General features: G+C 39.7%; 1 protein-coding gene across 2 annotated transcripts in view; it reads right to left on the reverse strand.

The window, feature by feature from the left end:
* The window catches only part of nrp2b (neuropilin 2b), a 76,238-nt gene that overhangs the window by 19,846 nt on the left and 35,213 nt on the right, over nucleotides 1-21,179 (reverse strand). For both annotated transcript variants that reach the window (XM_065292865.2, XM_065292867.2), the window contains exons 8-10: nucleotides 10,322-10,466; nucleotides 8,647-8,996; nucleotides 7,927-8,071 (exon numbers count right to left, since the gene is read on the reverse strand). In XM_065292865.2, coding sequence (XP_065148937.1) covers nucleotides 7,927-8,071; nucleotides 8,647-8,996; nucleotides 10,322-10,466 — 640 coding nt within the window. The remainder of the gene's footprint in view (nucleotides 1-7,926; nucleotides 8,072-8,646; nucleotides 8,997-10,321; nucleotides 10,467-21,179) is intronic.

Raw genomic sequence — 21,179 nt, forward strand, 5'->3', positions numbered from 1 at the left:
GTGATAATTTGTTATGACAGAAAATGTTAATTCAGCCGTTTCGTCTCTCTTGGTTTCTCCGCGGGGAATCGAGCCAATGAAGATTTAGAGACAACAAGGCGTAAATGAGCAATGATTGTCAGCTCTTAAACTCATTAATGTCATTACTCTTAACAATTCCCGGTTTAATTGGCAAATACGTGAGTGGCGTAACACTAATCATGTAGACACTTCAGTGCAACATAAAAAGGAGAGGCCTACTGTAATATTGATAAGTTATTAATTTCTATAAGCGGGTGGGTACATGAAAGAGATGCACCAGCTGGCTGCTTCTGACATTAAACTCGATTAATTTTTGCCCTTTACAAATGCAATTAACCTCACAGGAAGTCCTAGATGTACGGAACTAAGAGCCTTCCCTTTCTGTGGTAAAAGCGGGCGGTTAACCCCCATACATGTTACCTGGAATCTAATGTGGAGGATTTATTTTAAAGATGTGCTAACAGGGCGGTCAAGCTGTGCTGAATTTGTCGACACAAGAGCGTAATCACGTAAGAGTCTCAGCTGAATAAACAGCTACTGTCTGAGAAATACAACGGTTTGTCCAGGAAAGTTCCCAAAGACCTGACACAACTGAGAAAAACCACTCAACCACAGACAAGTCAGTTCTTTTGGCAGTTGTTTTGCTAGCTACCATTTGCTTGAATGCACTCTCAGAAATAAAGGTACAAAAGCTGTTATCGGGGCAGTACCCATTCGCCTTTGTGTCTAAAGGGTGCATATTAGTACTTTAAAGATACATATTGGTACCTCAGTAGTACATATCTATACCTAAATGGTACATATTAGGAACTTTTAAAAGGTTACCATCCCAGTGACAACTCGTTTCTGACAGTGTGGGAAACAACTTAAATATTATGCACTGTAAAAAAGTTAGTTCACCTTAAGAAAGCAAGTTACCTGATTGCTATACTAAAAAAAAATAATTTTGAGCTATTTCAATTTGAAAATTTTAGTGGAAACAACTATTTTCACACAACTTTTGGAGTTAAGTTGAATTAACTAAAATCTTTAAAGCAAACAGGAAACTTAATTTATTGTAGTATGGCACTATATACTACTACTGGTTTCTCCCACTACTTAAAGCTTCCCACCATGGATCCGGACAAAACAGTAAAAGATTTTTCCACAAAAATCCCAGTATGCCTCAAGGTTTTATTAACGCACCCAAATTGATCAGTATCCCAGAACTCTCTGGGCGTCGTCAGAGATTTTCTCCACAGCCTGATAACACATTAAGGCCACGAAATGTTTCAAAGTCTTAAAGAAATACCAGACGTATAGTAGCAAGGCCTTGTTTTGTGGTAACCCTCCCTCACCTGATGGATTTACTTCTTTTAAACCTTTGCATTCAAAGCGTATAGTCAAGTTAAGCCTGTTCCACCCCTTAGCAGGGTCGAACACTGGCAATCTCTGACTCAGCATCTTCTTAGCAAGACAGGAAAATATTCAATTATATAGAAAGCTTCGCAGTAAATTTGGGCAGATAGACAAGCAGTACGGTACCTCAGTGCCTGAGTGAGATCCTGAGCGGATGCAATGTTATGAGGAAAACAAAGCTGATCTGTTTTTGTGATTTGTGAAAACCAACAATCAGAGAATAGGAATCAGATCAGATAAGAAATGGTGAATGTGCTAATGAAAAGCTCATGCAAGGATACGAAATTAAAACATTTGCTTGTTTAAGTACACAACCACGCAAAATTAAACAGCAAACTTGCTTTCTGAAACACACGAACACTGACGTTTATTCACATGCAACCTAATTAAACATTTTAAACTTGAAACAAGGTTTTTTGGCCTCTAGAATTAAATAACAAAGGCAGCCCTGAATTAATTAAAGCTTTTGTCTCTGTGTCTTTTATATACAGAGTTACAACAGAAGGTTTATCGTGTTATCGCTGAGTTAGTGAATTCCGCAAAAACAACTCACTCTGGGTTCAGGCGGGTCTGTTTGCTTGGCCCTTGATAAGGACTTTTCTCCCGAGCTCAGTTAAACCAACAAATCATCTCCAGGTGATGGATATAAAAGAGGCTCAGCGTGCCCAGAAATATTCAGTATTTATATTCACATCAGATGTCCTCAGAGAACCTTGCTTCAAACAACAGCGCTGATTTCCAAAAAACAATCCTTATTCGGAGATGTGCCGCAAAAAAAACCCAGTAAGGCGAAGAGTGAATCTGTCACAAATATTTTAAAATGTGCTTCTGCTACCTAAAGAAGGTCATTTCAAGGTTCAGACTTTAAAATCAAACCTGGGCTACCAATTTCAAATTATCCGCCAGATATTTCTCCTATGGGCCACGATGAAATGAGGTATATGAGATTTACAGTAGGATGAAACTACTGTAAATGGTAAAAGCAGAAGTTGGCATGCATTTTAACGGAGGGCATGAAAGACATGTGCTGTATGGGAAAAGAGGCGGAAAGGAGCGGAGCTCAGCGTAAATATTTACACTGGGAGGATATGATGAATGACATGTGGGCTGTGTGTAAGCGTTGGTTTGCGGGGTTATGCTAAACAGAAACATGTGGATAACAACTTCAAAGGGCAATTTCACTTGGAAGAAGAGAGTCGATTTCTTTCGGTTTAAAATGCATACATCCCGATAGAGAGAGAAAGACTCAGCCACTCTTTTTTTAGTGAAAGGTCGGGTCACAGAGCAAAGAGGAGACCAACCCTTTCCATCAAAGATGGGAAGAAGACACACACAAAAATTTCCATCACATCTCCAGCTCCCCATGTAAACAAGAAGAATAAACCTTTGTGTCTGAAACCACACCCACTGTGCATTTGACAGACAGAGGCCCCGCCCACACCTGTGAGGATTATGAGTGTGCCTTCCATAAGATGAGTTCTCACTTTCTAAGAGGCTGTTTACACTTGGCATTAACATGCGTTTTCGTTGATCGCATCACAAGTGGACGACGTTAATGCCAGGTGTAAACGGTGTTCAAAACGTTTTGAACGCGTCCACTTTCGACCACTTTCAACCACATCCAGAGGGAGTCGAAACCACTTTCGATCGGATCGCTTTGGAGTTGCGGAACGCAATGTGGTTGAATGTGTTCGAACAGCCACACGCGACCGCCTTCTCTCCGCCCATTTATCTAATCTGAGGTATTCAACACTAATTTTACGTCTTTTTTTGACTTCTGCCGTGAACATACGGTGAACAGCGCTATTTTTAGCCTTTCATTGATAAAACTACTGCGGGTGTTCTCCGTAGTTTCGTTTTGAAAGCGTGAAAGTTGCGCGATCCTATTTCATCAATTGCGCTGAAAATTCAAAGAAAGCTCCAACAAATAAACGTACAAAACACTGTGCAGCATGTATACTTGCTAAACAAGCAGCGGGCTCCGACATTATATAAGTCTAATGAACTCATAATTACTCCCGCTCGCATTTGAATGACAGCAGAGAGACTCGCCCACGGTCTCACAGACCACCCCCTCACAGTATTCAGGACAGATGCGGTCGAAAGTGCACAAAAGAGACGGATTTAAATACCAGGTGTAAACGTAATGTGTCTCTCTCGTCCACTTGTGATCCGATCGATAAAAACACATCTTAAAACCAAGTGTAAACAACCCCTAAGTTGTGTGGCATTCTTGTTCATTTTGAGCACATTTTTGTGCTATAGGTAAGGGCAGCTATTCATTTCAGAACTGAATTAAAGCTGACAGCTAATGTCCATGTAAGCAAAATTCACACATGCACAGCTATTATCTACTTGCACAGGACAGGACTGAACCATCAAACTGTCAGACAAGGTTATGATTCCAAAACATACAGTATTTAAAATCTAACAATAATAATGCTATATTCTATTTGCATGCTCAAAGATGCATAATCCCTCAGGTCCTGAATATCTACTGGCTTGAAAATGCTCACAAAGAAAGAAAGTCTTAACAAGCCCAGTTTAAAGGGTTACCCTGGTTGCAAAAGTGCCTACCTCTAGATCCTGCAATTTTGAGACAGGCTGCCCCCAGTAGAGGTCACTGTCTCTCTCTCTCTCTCTCTTTCAATATCTCTCTGTTTTCCCAGAGGCAGGCACCTCTGTCTTGATGTGGAGCTCAGTCCGGTAATGAATAATAGACAAGGGTGTCTGATTGAAATATCTAAAGTGCCTCTGTGTGTCTTTCACGGTCCTGCTCGCACAAGGTCTGTCTGCCACGCCTCTTTTCATTTATTTATCAATTCATTATTTCTCTTCACGTGTCCCTCACTTCGGATTTCCTTCTGGAGTGGAACAAAATCGTAGCCACAGCTCAAAATGACAGGAGCTCTGGCACATGACCTTGGAATTTGTGATAACTGTTTTTGTGTAGCCTACTGGAGCAATTAGTGCATAATACTTGCACATTTAGTTCAGGAAACGGGGTCAGTGGTGATTATACAAACATACAGTATTTGACCACCAAAAAGCATTGTATAAATTGTGTCTTTATATTATAACACACGGTTTTGTGTGCGTGTTGGGTCAGCGGATGCCCATGAACGCTGTGGCAGATGTTTGATTGGCGTAAACATCTCAGTGCACTGGAGTGAGACTGATGTAGCCCTGTGAATATTTAACATCTCACTCTCTCCAAAAATCCCCACGGCCCCTCGAAACCAGAACAACAGCAGACCGGCCCCTGCATCACTCGCACCACAGCTGCAAACAACCACAAAAAGTACAGTCGCTGCAGTGTACTTTAGGCAGCTGAATAAGGACGATCTCATTCAGAATTTCGTTCTGTATGTTTTTTGTTGTCAAACGGCTCCTTTGAGGAACATTGCTGGTAGTGATCACCGTGGATGTGCGAAACAGATGTTAAGGAAACAAATGAGCCATTGTGATGTCGTGCTTACAGAAAAAAAAAGAAAGATCGGGATAACAGTATCTCAGCTTGATTTGAGAACGTTCCTAAAAACTTAAATAATGCGGTTAATTTCTTTCAAATTACTCTTAAAGGGATAGTTCACACAAAAATGAAAATGTTGTCATCATTTACCCTCATGTTGTTACAAACCTGTATTTTTTGTTCTGATGAACACAAGGGAAAATATTTTGAGGAATGTTTGTAACCAACAATCAGAAGCCCCATTGACATCCATAGTAGGAAAAAAGAATATACAGGAGAAATTTATACAGGTTTTGTAACAACTTTAAGGTGAGTAAATGATGACATAGTGAATTATCCCTCTAAATACTTTACTTCCTCTAAAATTGTACATTTTTTAACAAAATCCTTTTGTTTATTTCCATGCTTAAACCAGATTTCCATAATTTTGAACCCCACATGTGATAACAAATGAAAGAATGTGTCATTATAAAAGTATGTTTATGTGTGGTTTCTATGTAGCGTGTCTCAAGGTCTGTTTGTCATTAGATTTAGTGGGAAGATTAAAAACTGGCATTATAGTTTCGACAGTGAGTGGGGTATATTGAGCCTCCTGCGTTTCCAACATCTGGTGCGCAGTTGTACTCAGTAGAGCCTTACTACGCTGTCATCGCGACCTCTCGCATTCCCCCAGCAGCTCACGCAAACGTAACCGCATGTGTACACAAATACAATCACCCGGCAATCGTTTTTTCCTTATTCATTTACATGCTTCCTTTGATCATTCGGTGATTTCTTCCATCTTGTATGTTTATCTTGATTTTAGTCTCTCCGTCTCTCTCTTGATCTTTCACTCTCATTCATTTACGGCCCACAGGCGACGTTAACCTGTGCCAGTATCACACTGACACATGAAGCTTTCATGCCAGATCACATCTTCTGCCTGCAAAGTGCCACCAAATAACCCTGAGCTAGCATCAGTTCTCCATCTTAGTCTTCATCTCTCTTTCTTTTTTTTAGCTAATAAAGCTGGGCACTTAGCCCCGAGGCTTCCCCTGGCCTCCACCCACACTTTCCTTTCTGCCTCCTTCTAGGAACTCCTCTAATGCTCCTTAGCCTCTGGCGCTCCTGAAGACACAGAGCTATGAGGACAGCCTGTCGATCACTGCCCCACAGCCTTGTGCTTTATGGAGCATGGGACCGTTCCACAGGGAGCAGCCATGTGTCCGATCGGCTGATCGTCATGCTGTGACAGGTGAAGGATTCAGTACGAGATATTAAGGACATCGGGGACAAAAACAGTTCTAAGTAAAATGGAGCTGACAAACAGAGAAACGCTCTGCTTTTTTGCTAGCTACAGTATGTAGCCGTGGGCAATGTGTTTAGATTCAAGTGTAAAATGGATAGGTCTGAAACCCTAAAATGTATTGGATAGTACAAACTTGAAGCAGTTGTAAAATAACTTACAGTATACACACCTGTTAGCACTTCATTTAAAAAAAAAACTCATAAAACTGTATTTTAATATACAATATAAAATGTGACCCAGGACCACAAAACCAGTCATAAGTCGCACGGGTACAGCCAAAAATATATGGGTCAACATTTTTTTATGACAGAAATAGTTGAAAAATTAGGTAAAGATCATGTTCCATGAATATATTTTATAAATTGCCTACCATAAATATATATAAAAATGTATTTATCATTAGTAATATGGACTTAATTTAGACAACTTTAAAGGCGATTTTCTCATTTTAATTTTTGCACCCAACATTTTTTTAAATTGTTGTGTCTCAGCCAAATATTGTCCTATCCTAACAAAACATACATCAATGGAAAGCTCATTTGTATTCAGCTTTCAAATGAAGTATACTGTATATCTCAAAAATGACCCTATGACATCCAGGGTCTATATGCATTTACAGTATCACAAGTTTAGAAACACAAATGAACAGTGTTGGGGGTAACGCATTACAAGTAAAGTGCATTACGTAATAATATTACTTTTCTGAAGTAACAAGTAATGTAATGCATAACTTTTTAAATGTACACATTAATATTTGAGTTACTTTTTAAAAAAATGAATTAGATAAAAAAAATTATGTACTGATTTAAACTAAACATAGTCACATTATGCACTCTATGCGTATACGCCTGTGTGGGAACAGTTTGAGTCAGAAACTGAGATGGCAGGCATTTTCGACATTTTTGTGATGAAATATTTAATTTCTGAATGCAAAACTTTTCAGTAATAAAAAACACCTGCAAGGCCTGAAAGAGATCAAGCCTCAGCCAAGAAAAAGTAATGCAAAAGTAACTAAAAAGTAACATAAGCATTACTTTCCATGAAAAGTAACTAAGTAACGCAATTAGTTACTTTTTTGGGAGTAATGCATTACTTTTAAAAGTAACTTTCCCCAACACTGCAAATGAAATGTTTCTTATTATCTTAAAAATCTTTGATTTTGAAAGTGTATGATTTAATGATCATTTTAAATGGATGACTTGGAACAAATAATGGAGAAAAACAGCCAATAAGAGCCAACAACAAGTGAACTCATTCAATACTGTTTCCAAGAAAAGTTTCCAAGGGTTAGACACCAAGAAGCTGCTTGCTTGATAAAATGCCAAGAGTACGATTTTGCAAATTCTAGAGAATAGTTGACTACTTTGAAGGCGCAAGAAAAAAACTAGTTTTGATTTACAGTACTTTGGATGCTTTTAGTTACCTCAATCCCTTACAATTTTGTAATTCACTAATTCTCAATTTTTTATATGTGGAAAAATATGATTGAGTGTTTCTAAACTTTTGAACAGTACTATATATCATTACAGTTTTAAAGATAATACTATATGTTTTATGAATCTGTCCACAGATCCCCTGCAAGACCTTTACTGCCCCCCAGGGGTCCATGGTTAAATTCAACAGCCAATGAAGTCATTAATGGCCCTCTGTCATCAGGACAACGCTCCCCGTTAAACCGGCGGTCTTGGTTATGTCTAACAACTGTTAGTATAAGTATGGTAAAACATTATACTATGTAACATCTTACCCGGCAAGTCACAACCCAGAACTTCCAGTCTCATTCCGATACCAGCAGGTGACCATCTCTCCGGATAGACCCTTATATACTGGGCCACGATCTCATCGAAGCGGCGGATCTCTGGAGTGTCATAGTGCGTGTTTCCCTCAAAAATCTAGAGGAGAAGGATCACAAAAGTACTTTAGCAGAGCTGAGTGATTGAAAGTGAACAGTTAATAGATATTCTCCAGATTTCTGTCTCTGACAGAGCTCCGCAGCTCCGGTTTTAATTAACGCGACTGTGGCTGATTTCACTGGAATGTTATCAAAGCTCACACAGTATAATTGAATTCTGCTCTCGGAGTGGAAGATTGGGAATCTAGAAGTGAAAAACTCAGTTGCGAAGACGGAAGAGGAAGGAATAAAATGAGTCTGGTAATAATCAGATTTTGGTGAACTGTTTATTCAAAAACCCACAATCTTTGAATTTGCTTGATTGGTTAATTAACTTTATTCTTCTCGTGTTATGTTCTTCATTTAGAGCCTTTCATGCTGAAAAAAGCAGAGCAAATCATATTTAAGATGGCCATGTTGTGTTTGTTTTTTGCTGGTTCAAGGTGGTCTAATCAACCTGACTAAGATGCTCTACCAAAATCAGGTTGACCGGCTGGTAGTATTTAAAATGGCTTTGAGCTGGCTTTATTTGTTCTGATTCTCTTTAACTTTTACTTCAGATATAAATGTACAAACCTTTGGTAGATTGGTCTTAGGATCGATGATGTAGCTCCAGTCCTTTCCGTTCAAGCTATGAGACAGTTTATACTTCCGCACAAAGGCCCGGTTCTCTGCGCTGGTGCTGCCATCCACCCCACGAGCCCCTTGCGTAATGATACCCCGTACGGTTTTGGGAACCGTCAAGTCCACCTGCAGCCACTCCTCTCCGGCCACGGGCTGCGCGGGGCTGGGGAACCACCCGGAACGACTGGCCACCAGCCGGGCTGCACCTGTGGCCCCGTGGATGTCCCTCATGGATGAAGCGGAGATCTGGGAATCCGGCAGGAGACCGGAGAGCATTCCCTGCATCTCCGAGCATGGCGCATCTGAACAGAACGTTAAACAGGAGGATGAGTAATGGTGATGCTAAGAGAAATTGACATTTTAAGGCTGGAGAGATCAATGTTTTATGTTGTTATGTCATAAGTGCGGCATGGGGAGTAAATAATAAATAAACAAGAGCTTGTGTGGTTGTGTTTGTATGTGCATATCCCCTTGAGTGGGTGCTTTCGTGTGGGATTTATTACAGGAAGAGTTTCGCGTTCCGGTTCTGCAATTGCTCACCTCTATAGAGTTAAAAGCAAACCCACTCAGCCCAAAACACCTCATCACCCGGCGCAAAAGCAAAGCTACCAGAAATAAATGATTGATTTTGGCTTATGGCTTGAACACAGAACAAAACAAAACAAAAAAAAGAAAACAAGCTTAAGCATCTGGTTGGAGCACATCCTAACAATCTCTCTTACATTACACCCAGAGGTACGCCCACACTCCGAGACAAAAAGCAGTAAAACAGAGATTAGGGTTAACGGTACAGCTTGATCTATGGCTTCGCGGGCATCTTTATGGCCCTGGCACTGCCGGATATCCCGCGAGCCCATCATCACTCTTTCAGGGTAAAGACAGGAAGGGCAGCCCATGCTTCGCTGAAAGCGGGTTGTTCCGGGCTGGGTGCCCGAGGGACAATTGGGCCCCCGAGGCCGCAGCAGGTCTAATAAGAAGGCCAATGGCGTTTCATACATTGTTTGTGTCAGTGTTGAAAAAGGCCCCATCTCTAAAAGCATATTTGTCTTGCTCAGTGTCTACAAAAATAGGAGCGAATCACTGTTTAATAACGTAATGATGGAGTGTGATGTGTTTGATAGCATCAGTGCAAGCAGTTCACCTCCCTTGTCCACTGCAGGACACGCTAACAGAATTAGATGCCTGCTATCTCCCCATCTCCATAAATAGCCAAACTCAATCAGGACCATAAAGAGAGCTAATAAACAGATCTGAGTTCGCTTGACAGGGACACAGTGGGAGTCTGGTACAATATTTGTCACGTACATTATGTGTTACCCTGCTGAGTGTACGAGCGATCAGATTAGAGAGAAAACTTTTTGGAGTCACTTTTGTACCTTTATTATAATAGGCTCTAGCAAACTTAACAAATTAAGTTAAACCATTTCATAAATTTAATTTAAATAGTAGGTTGAATTGCAAAACCAAATTGGTTGGAGAAGGCAATGCTATACAGGACCTTAGTGGGCCTCTCCTAATCACAGGGCCCAGGGGCGAAATATCCGGCTGTCCTCCCTGATGGCGGCCCTGTATTTAAGGGATGTTTACGATAATGTGTGAACTCAGAGAAAGTGTGAGTTTTACTGACCCGTGATTTGACAGCCATAAAGTTCGAAGCGCAAAGCGATTCCATTCTTCCACGTCTGCGGTCGAATGCGGACAAACCGAGCTAAGACAGGCTGAGGGATCCGGTTCAGGACCACCTCTGAGGGGTCTGCATTAGCATGAAAAACCTGCGAAGAGAAAGAGAGAGATTTATGAGTATTCAGGACGTGGTTTGGCAAAGACCTCTCGTTTGGCAAAAACAAACGGAGCCCACAAACAAACACAAATTCTCACACAGTGAGAGGTTCTTTACTGGGGTCAAGTGAGATTTTCACTTTAATCGCTGTAAAAATACACACACACCCACCCTGCATACACAGATGCATTCGCTTAGGTCATAAATTAAATGCTGTTTCCTCTAGGATGAGTAAGAGACCACAGATATTAGACAGTGTGAGAATGTTTGAAGAATCAATTGTCACTCAAGAGCTTAAATGTCTTTGTGTAAACACATAAAATCAGACGTGGCCATGTTTTTGGGCGTGCTCCAGAGGGAACTTTTATTGCTTGCTGCTCTCATTATGTTTTATTTATGCAGTCAACTTTGTCTCAGATTCCTTTGGAGAAATAAAAAGAAAAAAGAAACTAATCGTGAATAAAGATATCATAAATACACGTTAAAATCCAGAATAAAGTCTTGTTGATGATTTATTAGTAACCCCTTGTGTTTCGCTGTTTACAGGACTATGCAGGTCAGATCGATAATTTTCCAGTAGGCGACTGCCAAAGGATCACACAGATGTGTCATGTGCTTCAAGCACTGCGTCTTGGGATGGTGAGGAGGATGGACAAGATGACAAGCTTTGATAGCATCTCCACCTCTCCTCCTTCCCCAGACTTGTAAGTGAGTGTCAGAGACTTTGTCTCCAGAGACAGGAACTGGGAAAGAGGAGAAGGACCAGAAGAGGACAAGTCTCGCTCTACTGAACATAAACCAAGCCCGGACCCCAAGGACCTGACCTGTCTCTTGATCCAATGACATCCGGGCCAGCTGGCCTGGGTCAGATCTGCGCTAGCCTTGCTTTCGAAGTCCAGGAAGAGATTAAACACACGGAAATATGAGGAGAAGCAAGAAAAATGACACACTTGACACTCGGTAAATCGCCCGATAATTAAATAAAAGAAAGGAAAACTCTGAACCGATGACCTGTGGTTATTAATCATTGTATATATGGTTAGTTAAAAGCCATTTAGGGCCAGAGGGCGAAATGAGAGAGCAAAGAAAAGGTGAAGCAGAAATGTGAGTGTGAGAACAGAGAGATGTTTTAGAGGAAACAAGACGCAAGTAAAGCTGATGTCAGCAGGAAGTTGCCACATGCATCACTGAAATCTGCTTTTGTTTAATAACCTCATGATGGAGTGTGTGACCTTGCCCTATCTCTCCCTGTGAAGTTCTTCAGCACAGCACAGCATGTGAGAGTCGAGCAGTTTGTGTGTGTTTGTGTCTGAGACAACTGGGATCGAGCAGTGTGTAATATATCACATATTTTGGTGTATGGGAGAGTCCTATTTCTCACGATTCAGTGACATGCATGACACACACCCAGCGCTTAAAAAACCAACCAAATTCAGAGGTCTGTGAGATGTTTCCAGCCCATGCCCTTGGTCAAGAGGGACATTTATTAACATTAAATGCATATGCAAATATTTTAGGTACTACATGAATGTTACCTAAAATATTTGTAAAAGAGAGGTCTGCTATCACTTTTGTAAGAATTTGGGTGTTTTTGTCTTGTAGACTTTAAACCAGATGAAAAAAAAACCTGAAAAATACACTCTTAAAAATAATGGTGCTACAGAAGAACCTTCTTTTTTGGCTGTAAGGTAACTTCTGAAGAACCTTTCTGCTTTACAAGAGGTTCTTTAGATTATACAAATTTAATAAATAAATTAATCTTTTAAAAACTTTTGACTAATACTCTAATATTAATTAATATTGAAAAAAATTTGCCCATTTTTTATTTTTTTATTCAAACATATTGAACTTTTAAAAGTTGAAAAATAAGGACCACCCTACTGGGCACAGACTCCGTCGAATAGCACCCTCAGAACCACCTTAAAATGCATGCAACCTAGCAATCATACCTTACATTTTATGAATAATTAAAAATCTACATTTCATACACTGTTACTTATTAACTGGGAGGTTGTCAGCTATGGCTTCCGATTGGCCATCCTGGTTAATCCAGACCAGCAGGAAACTGAGTCCATTAAAACAAACCAGCAGATGTGTATCACCTATAATTTGGATCAGAAGGCCTACTGGTCATTATGGGTGAAATTTCAAACACAAGGGAAGAGTATTAACCACGAAAATGCCAAAATGATCAAAAAATGTGTGGATGAATCCAAAAAGGCATAACAGGTTTGAACATTCCTATTATTGTGGGGACTTTAGGGAACAGGCTGAGATGAGATTGAAGTACTGTGATTTCCCTCTGGTCCTCTAGGACAGAGGAAGTGGAGGAAGTGGAGAAGTAAGAGCAATGACAGAAATGGCATAAGGTCTTGGGCTTTGACAGAAGCTTTCAATCTATAAAGGGAGGTGGAGTCAAATTCTCGGAGGCACATTTCAGTCGACCATCCACTCCAAACACGCAACTTGTGAGCAAAAATGATCTTTGGTGAGTAAATAAAGGATGTCAGTCGAATTGTAAGAACAATGATGTGACTGTTGCTGTGACGGTTGCAATTCAAATACATGCAAATCGTCTAAAAAAAACAAACATTTGTTGCAACTCACGCAACCTCTAACAAACTTTACCTCGGTAAAACATTTTTGCATGAAGCGTTGTTTTGAATTGCCCATAGTTTTTCTCTCTGGAGTAGCATGTGCCATCATATGTGTGAAATATTGCATGAATATGAATAACAAAATCACAATGAATCTCATGAATCACAATAGGTTTGTGTTGTTAAGACAGGTGCTGTGAAGTAATTTAATTCAATGAAACAAAACTATTTTCTAAAAGAAAAGTTAATGACCCCTAAGAAATATGTGACCCTATCCAGGCTAAAGTCTCATAATCCAAAAATGAGATTAGGAGCATCAAAGTTTGCTTTCAATGATTGATTTCACATCTTTGACATGATCTTACTCAGATTCAAAGATATCAATGTTATATATATGTAAAACGATTTTATGTCTAAAACAGTAAATCACAACTCTCTTTTTACAGTCAGGGTCACATATACAATTTCTAAATTGGGTCCTGGTTATAACCCCCACTGGTCTCTCTCTCTCTCTCTCTCTCTCTCTCTCTCTCTCTCTCTCACACACACACACACATACACACCTGCTAATGTTGTCTTTGCATCTCTATGCTTCATTTGCTCCTGACTGGCATTGTGTTGACAGAGAAACAGGTGCTGGTAATGACAGAATCCCACATTGAAACAGTAGAAGTGCAGTCATGTCTACTTTCACGGGCCACCTCCCGTTCCCTGATACAGTACAAGTCCACCTCGCATGGCCCTCGCTCACTCTCTCTCCTTCTTTTTCTATCACAGCATGTTCACTATGCAGTCTGGGCGTAATCTGTGATTGATGCATGCTCAGGCTGTGCATGTGTGCCCACAGTTATCACGAATGGATATTTTACATCAACCATGAATTATGTATTTGCATGCAGTACTTATATCACGTTGCCTATGGCACTGCTCCTAGTCTTTTTCAGGAGGGATTCGAATACAGTATGTGTTGTCCTAAATATTTGAATACTATATCACTTATCAAAAGACTTCTTTTGCATCTTGTGCTTTGCTTGTGAGAATACAAGTACGCTATAAATAACTCTACTTTTATTAAAGGGCCGTCTGGATTTAGTTTATTAAAACATAACTGTTAAGGTCTTTCCATTTCCAAATCATTTACTACAATAAAGAGAAGCTGACTTCAGAGTTACAGTGTGTGCGCACGGGACAGTTAAAAATTGTGTTTGCAAAAAGTAGATTCCCATTAGCCAATGGTGGAATTACTGACCCCCTGTTAAGTCTATTACCAATCATTTTGCATTGTTTTTTATTAAAAATATCACTGTTACACATATCACTGCAAATCTGCCACTGCCAACATCTTCACATTAGACACCTACAGCATCAGAAGTCCATAACATCTACAACAACCAAACCAGCCCTGTTTGGAGACACAGAGAGAGAGGGTCGCAGGCAGGGCAATAGCTGCGAGGCAGTCTGCTCTTTTCCTTTCAGTGAGCACTTATCTCATTCATTCACTTGGTCTTTCCCATACTTCATGCCATATTTGAGAAATGACTCTTGTGAGGAAAGTGTTTCCTCTTGAATATTAACTATGAACTCTTAACTGAGCTGGTGGCAGAGAAGTATTGGATACAAATTTAAACATATCTTGTATTTCCCTTAAAAATATAACCATGTTTTTGATGTATTGATTACCATTGGTAAAAAAATGGCTGGGGAATGATTATTTTATGAATTTGAAGTGTTTTACAAGAGAATGAAAATGCAGCGCTCAAGTAAATCTTACAGTCGGTAACTTTATCTGCGCAGCTGGACTGCATAGAATAGATGCATTTTATTGCGTGACCCACTGATAACGTGAGACGAAACTGTTTTGACCTTGTGGCGCGATCAGTTTGGACTGCATGGCACCAAGAATAATGTAAACACTGTTTGTTATGTCTTAAGTGAGTGCAAGCAGACCAGACAAACCCTTACGGACAACAACCGTGGTTTTACAACAAAAAAAATATGAATGTGCAAATTTAGGACGGATAAACGAAATTTAATGTCATTTGTTTATTCTGTTTACACGTCAAAAGTTCAAAGAATTGTTTGATCAGAATCATAGACTGTAAAAAATATGGACATAGTGTCAATGACGTCACACACAGGTTTGTGAAGATTTTTTTTTAAACCAATATTTGGTGGAAAATGTCATCGCCATCTTGGCATCGCGTCACAGCGCATCACTTGAGGATAACCGAAAATGGGCAAAAAGGACGTGGGTCAAGCTAAAGTGACTGGATACTGAAACTACGCACGCCTAGCTTGATGGTAGTGACAGCAGGGGCAGTTCAGACGTTCCTCAAGTGGCCACACCCTTAATTGTGCAGAACTTTAAGGCTTTTTTATACAAGTTAAACAGATGAATTACAAAAAAAAATCACCCAAATTAGCTATACAGACCAAATCTCAGGCAAAAATGTATACTTATCATAAAAAAAACAATAAAGAAACCGCACCCCTAACCCCAACGTCACAGGGGCAAAGGCAAATCATACAAAAATGTACGAGTGTGGTCGTACAAATTAATACGAATTAGCCACCTCGTAACATACATATTCAATGAGGTGGAAGAAGATTAACAGCAACGTAAATTATAAAAATCTAGTTGAGAATTTGTTATATTATACAACGAGAAACTTGTCAGCACAAAAAACGTTCAAGAGGTAAAATGCGGGCCCCAGCGCTGGCCAACTGGGCTTTCTGGCAAGGAGTGCCAAAAAATGGATATAAATAATTCAAATGTCCACAGCACAGGAGCCCACTGCTAAAAAAAACGAACGCCATGCCCAAAGCAAAACCTTTAAGGTTAGAATCTGAAGACACAGCAGCCTTGGTAACCCAGACTCACCCATGTGAGAAGTTGTTACTCTTAATATAATCGACTGAGAGAAAGAAAAAGAACTAAATTGTGGTCATATAGATGCCTGGCTGCTGCGGCAGGGTTATGGAAAGCCGCATGGCCACGGCAGGGTCACGGGAGATGAAGGAGGTTGTGTGACAGATAGGACAGATCTATGTTCCCCTGTCCCTCCATCTTTCTGTATTCGGTCTTTCATTCTGCCCATCATTCTCTCCCTCCATCTCTGGCTGCTTTGCATTGGCTTTCTTCCATACAGTTTTCCCTCAAAGTGATGGGGCCGCTGGGAAATGTGGTCAGCAATCACAGTTCTGCTCGAGTCATTACTCTCTCCACCCCATTCTAGCCTTCTCCTGCTCTCTCCCACACCTCCACGCCCCAGATGAAGATGTTGACAGAGCAGCCTGGCTTCAGTTGGCTGCAGGCCAGTGTGGGCTGAGAGAGAGAGAGAATGAGAGAGCGAGAGAGAGACAGAGAGAGGGGAGGGGGCTAGCATGGCCTGATATGGCAAATTGTGCTAAAAACACTTTTATTCATCATCGTTTCAGCATTCTGGACATAAGCACACGTTGGCAACCCAGAGAATTGTCTTTATCGATTGGTGATTGGTTATTTGGGCATTTTCCCATATTCATAGTAATAGGAGTGCTCAATGTTTGGTAAAAACCCAACCCAAAAAGGATACATAATGTAAAGAACATTCTGTAAAAATATAACTTTGATATCTTTAATATTGACTAATATTGAGTCAAGGTCATATCAAAAATTTAAATCAATGATTGAAATCAAACTTTCATGCTCCTAGTCTTAAAACATTATGTGATGTTTTATGTTAAAGGGAAACACTACTTTTGTTTTAATCATTTGATTTTTACCATGTTGGAATCCATTCAGCCGAACTTTGGGTCTGGCAGTACCATTTTTAGCATAGCTTAGCATAATCCATTGAATCTGATTAGACCATTTAGCATTGCGCTGAAAAAAAAAAATAACCAAATAATAACCGTTATAACCAAGAACTTTGCTGCCGTAACGCCAGGTGCTGCGTAATATCATTGCGCCTCCTGCAGCCATGTTACGGCAGCAAAGTCCTTGATTATTACGCCAGAATGAGAGTAATAATCTGAACTTTTAATTTTCCATCTTTCTTAGTGCATGATGTAACTACAGAAGAGTCAAGTTTTAAATAGGAAAAATTTCCAAACTCTTTGGTTATTTTTGAGCACGATGCTAATGGTCTAATCAGATTCAATGGATTATGCTAAGCTATGCTAAAAGTGATACCGCCAGACCCGGAGATCGGCTGAATGGATTCAAAAACAGTAAAAAACAAATGTTTAACTCTAGGGGAGCTGGAAAATGTGCATATTTTCAAAAAATATGTCCTTTTAAACTTTTAAATAATGTATTATTATTAATATAAAACAACATCTCTTTAAAAAGCTGATATGCTGATAACAATGCAGAAAGAGCACAGACACACGTCTCTTTAACTGAACTTGGAAGTCAAATCAGAACTCAAAATAATTGGAAAAACAGATGATACATTTTATGAACCTCAAAGGTGCAAATGTTCCCTCTGAAACCGCACTCTGTCAAAGTGAATGACAGCCATATATACACTGCTACACTACAATCGGCTAACTGTACTTATGTTTGTATGGACAGATCTGTAACACATTCCTCTTCTCTATGACATCAGAAAAATTCAAACCTCAAGTGAACAGTTCAAAAGCACAGAGGATTGTGTCTGGGGTCTTTCTGGGGTCTAACATTATACAAAACGCTCCATTTAACGCACAGGAGATGGACGGAACTGCCAGGCTGCTGTTTTTATGTCCAGCCCCATGTCATCTCCCAAGACGACACTCACTTTTGTTTCGCCTTACTGTTAATACACATACCATATGCTCCTTCTCTCTATATAAACCCCTTAAGAGTGTCTTGATGGCATTGTTAAACAAGCAAGGAATTTACCAGACCTTCGTAAGTATGAAGTCAATGCTTGAGTTTGGTTAAAACTGTCACACTGTCATTAATAGCAGGTGTGGGACCCTATGAGAGACTGGCTTATTTTCCCCTCCAGTGGAAAGGGATTGAGACCTTTTGACATGACTGCAATTTGACATTTTTGAAAAAAGTCCTGTCATGATGTTGATGACTTTATCAGATACATTCTGAGAGGGGAAAAAGAATGTAGTTTTGGGACTGGGTGTGTGTGCACATGTTTTTGTGGGTGTGCATGTATATGCCATGTTTCTAATGAAACAGAGATTTTCAAAGGACTCGTTGTATTAAGCCTATTGAGTTGCCTAACTAGACAGCATTTAAAGGGGACAGAGAATGAAAAACCATTTTTACCTTGTCTTTGTTGAATAATGGTAGTCTACCCGCATTCACGAACATACAAAAAGTGCTAGACATGCTAAACAACTCAAGTCTCATAGAAATTCCTCTTTTAGAAATGTCAGCCAGAAAACGGCCCAATCTGAAAAACTGATGCTTATGACATCACAGGCATCTCACTGCCCCTCCACTTTAAAATAATTGGCTAAATTTTTTGAATGGCAGCAAAGTCAGCCAATCAGAAATGAGATTGCAAGTTAAGCCAGTAGGGGGAGCCAAATAGGTGCAAAACCACTTTAAAATCTTTTAGAGTTTAAAATCTCCCACCCTAATAGAGCTATCTGAGAGAGGTTTTTAGGAAGCTTCTAAGGCATTACAGACCCAAACAAAAACTTTTTTGTCTACATGTCACATCACAGAACAAGGATAAATACCCCGTTCAATCATTCTATGTCACCTTTAAAGGCATCATAACCACTGTCCTGGACAAAAACACAAAAAATACTTGAAACTGTGTTTTTGTAGTCATTATTTGTAAGCAATGCAATAATAGTTTAAACTGTTAAATGTGACAAGACTTCAATGTGACTGCTTTGGTAAAACTTTACAATAAGGTTCCATTGGTTAATATGAGATTTTTGCTGTCTTCTAAGATGCATCATCACATTCACATTTGTTTTTACCCAGAATAAAAAAAGATGATTAAAAATATATTTATATTTTTCTTAATACTAGAAAACATCAAGATGTTTCTAACTTCTAAACAGACTATTTAAAGTATATCTTCTATGTAGAAAAGCTATTTGTGTAAGATATTTTCTAATTAAGTTACAATGCTCCCTAAATGTCCACGAGCAACCCCAAAACATTTAAATGCACAGCAAGGTATACTTATTTGACTCATATGCGTACACAGGCATTCAACGCATGCTTATTGCGACAAACTGCAAAACCTTTCCTGGACTACACTCTCCATAAAAAGGTACCAAAATTGTCACTGGGACAGTGGCTTTTGGAAATTACCCAATATGTACTACAGTATATTGGTATAGATATGTACCTTTGATGTACCAATACGGGAATGATGTGTACCATTAAGGGAACCAGTATGCACCTTTTAGGTACAAAAGTGTACTTTTTGAAAAGGTACCACCCCAGTGACAATTTTTTTACCTTTTCTTTAAGAGTCTACATACTACAACACTCCTGTATCCACATGTGCGACCTAACAAAAACCAGGCAGTGCACGTACGGTACCCGAATACTATTCTGATGACAAATTTGCATTGTACAGTGTATTCTGACCTTTGCGTATAAAAAGTGAAGTATAGTCCCAGGCCTTTAAAAGGTAGCTGCCCGTGAACCAGCAGTCAGCACAGCTCACTGAGGTATAAACCTGAGATGGTGTTCATGTGATCTTATCAGAGCTGATTTAGCTTTGGCTGAATGAATGGTCTGGAGGTAATTTGGCACAGGAGCGACAGAACCACCACAGAGACTGAAAGAAGAAATTAAGCTCAACACTGCTGATGTCACACTTTACAAACCACACACACACGTACAATGAGACTATCAACCCACATCCTAAATTTATCTCTTCAGCACACACACACACAAAATCTATCAGTGTCCTCTGGACCAGAGACTCACACACCTCCATCATTGGAGACTGATGGCAGCGTTAGTGGTGCTACAGTATCAATCTAAACCATCACCACACGTCCCTAAAAATAATAACCTGTCTGTTTACATGGCGCATGGATGCAAAATACAGTATAACTGTATTGCAGATTTACATATTTATTTAAATGCTGACATGCATTTCCGGTTAATCTATATTACAGTTTTTGGCGATATTAAAAAAGCCATGCCTCAAAGCAACCAGACAGACAATCTATCTGCTGGGCTGAGGCATCGTGCATCTCATAGCTGCCAACGTAGAAATATTTCTAGATAACTGCCAACAAAAATATTTTAAGATAACTGCCAACATAAAATACATTTCTTGCAGGCATTCGAATATTATTAAATAGTACAGTTCCCAAATAGACACTGATTGGTCACGGCTCCCATAGCGTGCGTATCTTTCATTCCAGTAAGACTTCTTAACAAAGCTTAGCTTAACTGAAACTAAAGCTGTAAATACACAGCGCACATTAAGGGAGGACCAAGCTCAGAGATTAAAGCTAGATGCTATTCCAGCAGGGGGTAAAGATCCTAACAGCAGTTGGCGGTGCTCAGGGTCATCCTGTATCTGGGCGTCTGCTAATGTTTTTTTCAGCTTCTTTCAAAATCATCATGCTAGCATTAGTTTTCAGATGTTTCCCTGTCAAGCAATCAATTCCAAACAGGATTTCCAAGGGTTTGGATAATAAAAAGATGAAAGGTGTGTACCACACAGGAGGTGTGGCCCAATGCCTTTAAATGTATTTTACACAGGCCTTTATTAATCATTTATATGTAAATTACTCTGTTCTCTGCCCTTTCTTCATTACTCTGCTATACAAGTTTTTTTTTGTTAATTTGTCCCGAATAGTTCCCCATTTTGCCTGAAAAATAAGTTGCTGTACTGGATTCTGTTGTATAGGTGCTTGACCAGCTGGTGAGCCAGTATTAACTATGTTGTTAAGAAGCAAACTTTGCTGGTAAAGCTGGTTGACTAGTGTGGTTGATGACAAAATGATGATGACCTCATCAGGGTCCCTAACCGACCAAAGTCTCAACACAATATTACAGTCTAAAAACAGATCAAATAAAATCACAGATGTCACCTTTATGTCATCTTAGTTTTTTTCTGTAGTCTTTTCTCAAAGCTGATAAACATCTCAATCAGAGTTTTACACATGCAGCTCTTCCTGTCATGCACAGATGT

The sequence above is a fragment of the Paramisgurnus dabryanus genome, chromosome 15, assembly GCF_030506205.2.
Source record: "Paramisgurnus dabryanus chromosome 15, PD_genome_1.1, whole genome shotgun sequence".
NCBI lineage: Eukaryota > Metazoa > Chordata > Actinopteri > Cypriniformes > Cobitidae > Paramisgurnus > Paramisgurnus dabryanus.